At 32.5% G+C, this 3,732-nt stretch overlaps 1 protein-coding gene across 1 annotated transcript; it reads left to right on the forward strand.

Moving 5' to 3' along the window:
• On the forward strand, nt 1–3,732 carry LOC148629738 (beclin 1-associated autophagy-related key regulator-like). Its single transcript, XM_088556344.1, has one exon. It carries the CDS (start codon nt 50–52, stop codon nt 1,454–1,456), a length of 1,407 nt encoding a protein of 468 aa, XP_088412470.1. The 5' UTR covers nt 1–49; the 3' UTR covers nt 1,457–3,732.

The raw sequence follows: 3,732 nt of genomic DNA on the forward strand, positions 1-3,732 counted from the left end.
TAAAGGGAAGTAATCCTAAAAGATATGACTAAGCACCAAAAATTATGCAATGGAATCTTCAGGGTCTGAAAGTTTAGCACCAACCGAATTCCCATTAGTGTCGTCTATTGAAAGTTCTGCTGGCTTAACTGTCGCCATAGAACGTTGTCCTCTGTGTGATTTCTCAAAACGTAAATATTACTGTACTTCTTGTGTGAACCAAGGACTTTTTATACACTCCAAAGCAACAATATGTCAAAGGTACACAGATCTACAACTGAAACTTGACCATCTCAAAATAGAAAGGGACGAGAATTTAAGAAAATGTAAAGAAACTTTAGGGCCAACTGTTCAGAGGGATGCTTTGCGTCTTAAAATAGAGAACTGTAAACAAATGATCAATTTATTTAGAAATGCTTTATACACTGTCAATAATAGGATGATGAAATCAAAACAGACATTAGATATCTTGAAAAAGTCAAACTATAACCGAAGTGCCAAAGCAAGAACTCATAGAGAAAAGAAAATTATGATACAAAAGTATATTAAAAAGAGATCAAATGACATTGATGAAATAGGTGGACGCGCTCAGTATTCTATGTGTGAACTTTCTGATATAAGAAGGCTTCATATGATTGACATCCAAAAATACATATTTCTTATAAAAGAAGTTGTTCACTCAAGTCCAATTGAAAACAACATGGCCGTAAGCACCATTTCAGCATTACGAGAAGCATCCCATACAACTTACATCAGTGGTAGATGGATTTACTCCAGTAGTATGGAAGGTGGATGTTATTCTATTATAGAACCTTCTCTCCCAAATGATGGTGACTATTCTGCATACATTTTGTGGGTTGCAGCCAATCGAGAAAACTCTGGAGGCACAGATAATAGTTTAAGGAACCCAGGCCATACTATAAGTGGTGCTTTGACTTTTTCTAGTCAGCTTCTTTCTGTATTATCATTTCTGTTGGATGTTAGATTACCATGGAGGCAAAATTATAATGTATTTTGTAGTGCTGATTTATCTGAGAGACATTTCAGGGATGCAGTTTCTAGACTTAACCAAAATATTATATATTTGTGCTTTTCTCAAGGACTTCAAGAAAATCAACAATTAGATGTAAAGAATGCTTTGCAAAATATGTTTCATTTACTACAGTCAAAAGTTAATTTTGGTAGAAATTTACCTATTCTGATTAATGAGAGTATGCTAAATTCTTTTGAAGAAGTAATGGTTCAAGATGACCATAAACCATTCTTACCCTGTGATGTTACAGATGAAGTTGAAGGGGATTGGGAGCAAGTAAATGAAGATTTGAGTGATATGCCAATGCCATCACCAACTTTTAACAGTATGCTGTCAGAAATTCCATCAATGGCGTACACAGAAAAACAGTCTGAATCAACTCTTTCACTTGTATCTTCAGCTGCAGCGTCATTTTTCTCGGCTTTTAAGACAAATAAGAAGTAGTTGTTTCATTAAATATTGACGAGTGCAGTAAAAGTGTATGTATTTGTATATGCCCATTGTATATATATACATGTACATGTATTACTAGTTTAAACCAGATCTGCCTCATGCAACTTGTTATGATATTAGTATGTACATTTAGATTCACTATTTATGATTATTTACAATGCAGCCAAAATAATTTATAGAGACATCAGTTCATCATTGTTTTGAATACAGGCTAACTTTTAGTGCCATTATTTCACCTAGAATTGATACATCGATTACCAGGTGGAACATACATGTAAACAACAGTTCTTTGGCTTTTTATACCACTGCAAGATGGGATGTCATCATATCTGAACATAATTGTTGGTGTCTATATTACTGGTAGTGAATCCATCCTACAAAAGGAAGTTTGGTATTCAGGTGTTATGGTCTGTGATCTTTTAATCTTGTGGCACTGTAGTCACCACCCATGTTATCATCAGAAGACACTTTGCTTTCAAATGAATGTTGAATCTTTATTAGTTGGTGGATCATGATAGGTTGGTACTGGTTTTTGGGATACATTGTAAATAGCCTTAAAGGGGCCAAGAAATAATATTTCATAAAATTTAACTGGATGTACATGTATATAACTCAAGTGTAAGCATATGGTCCATAAAGATCTTATGATATTGTACCACAATGGCCTATACCACAAGGATCAGACTTTTTGGGTTATGGCATAAGCCAATTAAGAATAGACAATTTTCTAAAACAATATCATGATCTCTATGAAATTGTACCATAAGGTTTATTCAATAAAAGGAAAGTTTTGATTTTTGTGGTCATAAGCTCTCAGTTTAGGGATGGCTAGAAGAAAGCAATACAGTATATATATTTTGTGTATTTCAAGCTCCTATACAATCTAAAACTGAACATGTTTCTGGTTTCAACTGAAAGTGTATGGATTTTGATTTAAATAATTATTGCACTTATCTTTCTAGAAGTTGAGAGAAATAAAAAAGGTCTGAAGTAAGCATGCACATTCTTCAAGTTTGCACAAATGGGTTATTTCTTGAAATATTTCTAACTACAGTTTTTTTTTTAAGCTCTTGGACCATTTTCATTCTGATAAAATTTTTGTCCCAATCCAAGTTTACAAGAGCTGTATCAAATTCGGATGTTGTTTTGAAACTTTTTGTGGGCAATTGAAGGGATTAAATTCTGCTGCTGTATCATGCTGTGCCCTGTGAAGCATTTTAATATTATTTTCTTATTTCTTGGGCCAAGTAAACTTGAATGGTAGATTTTCATCCAACATCACCAAAAAATATGGGGCGAGTGGGAGGATTTTATTTGTTATATCTTGCACAGATATTTGGTAGTATAATTTTAGCTACTAGAATTGATACATTGGTAACGGTATGTTCTAAATCTATAGTCACATCTCAGAGAAGAAACATCATTATACCGATAGTCACCAAGAAATGAAAGATTTGTGTGTTATGGTACCTCAATACTAAAAATTGACCAGAAAAAATCCTGATTTAGAAATTTCTACAGAATTTTTTTTCCGTTTTTAGGGGCAGAAGGAGATATACTAATTTATTTTATTTAGCCTTCTAACTAACTGAATACTCTTAAGTTCTTTGTTTATTTTCATTCATCTTTAAAACCACAATCTGAATTGAAAGCTTATTGTGTCTGTAATTGCCTTAACTGTTCAGGGTTTGTCATCAGCAGATGTATCCACCTACACATGTACATTTTGTTGTACATGTATGTCCATTCAAATTATAAGAATCTGGAGTGTAAAAATTGCATGTTATTTTAATATGATTTTAATATGACCTTTGAATTATATCTTTTTTCAATGTCATAAAACCTATTGGGAATGGAGCTTGTTGCAGAAATGGGAGTTATGTTGTTCACACTTTTTGACAATATGGTTCATGTAAATGTACATTATACAGGACAAGTTTATAAAAAATTTACCATATTTGTCTTCTCAAACAATCATAAATCTATGATTTTAATATAACTTAAAATTTTTAATGTCTGTATAAAGGTTTTTCCTTTAAATATGAGAAAAATAGTCTAGCAGCTATGCTGCATACTTGTGCATACCCTATGTACATTTTTATTGGTACACAATTGTTTTTGGTGGATTTTCATCAGGGTATTGTTGTCCCAATGCTCACTTAATCTTTGAAATTTTGTTAACAAAGGCTTTATAATGAACATGAAACTGTTGGAAGTACATGCACTCAAAACTTTGGTGAAGAATAAAAAATAACTATAAAATGAAA

Source organism: Perna viridis, chromosome 1 (assembly GCF_037379345.1).
Source record: "Perna viridis isolate PV_CMFRI_1.1 ecotype Kerala chromosome 1, ASM3737934v1, whole genome shotgun sequence".
In the NCBI taxonomy this organism is placed as follows: Eukaryota; Metazoa; Mollusca; class Bivalvia; order Mytilida; family Mytilidae; genus Perna; species Perna viridis.

Bases quoted from the DNA above. Each gene is read 5' to 3' on its own strand.
- LOC148629738 (XM_088556344.1), top strand. From the start codon at position 50: ATGGAATCTTCAGGGTCTGAAAGTTTAGCACCAACCGAATTCCCATTA.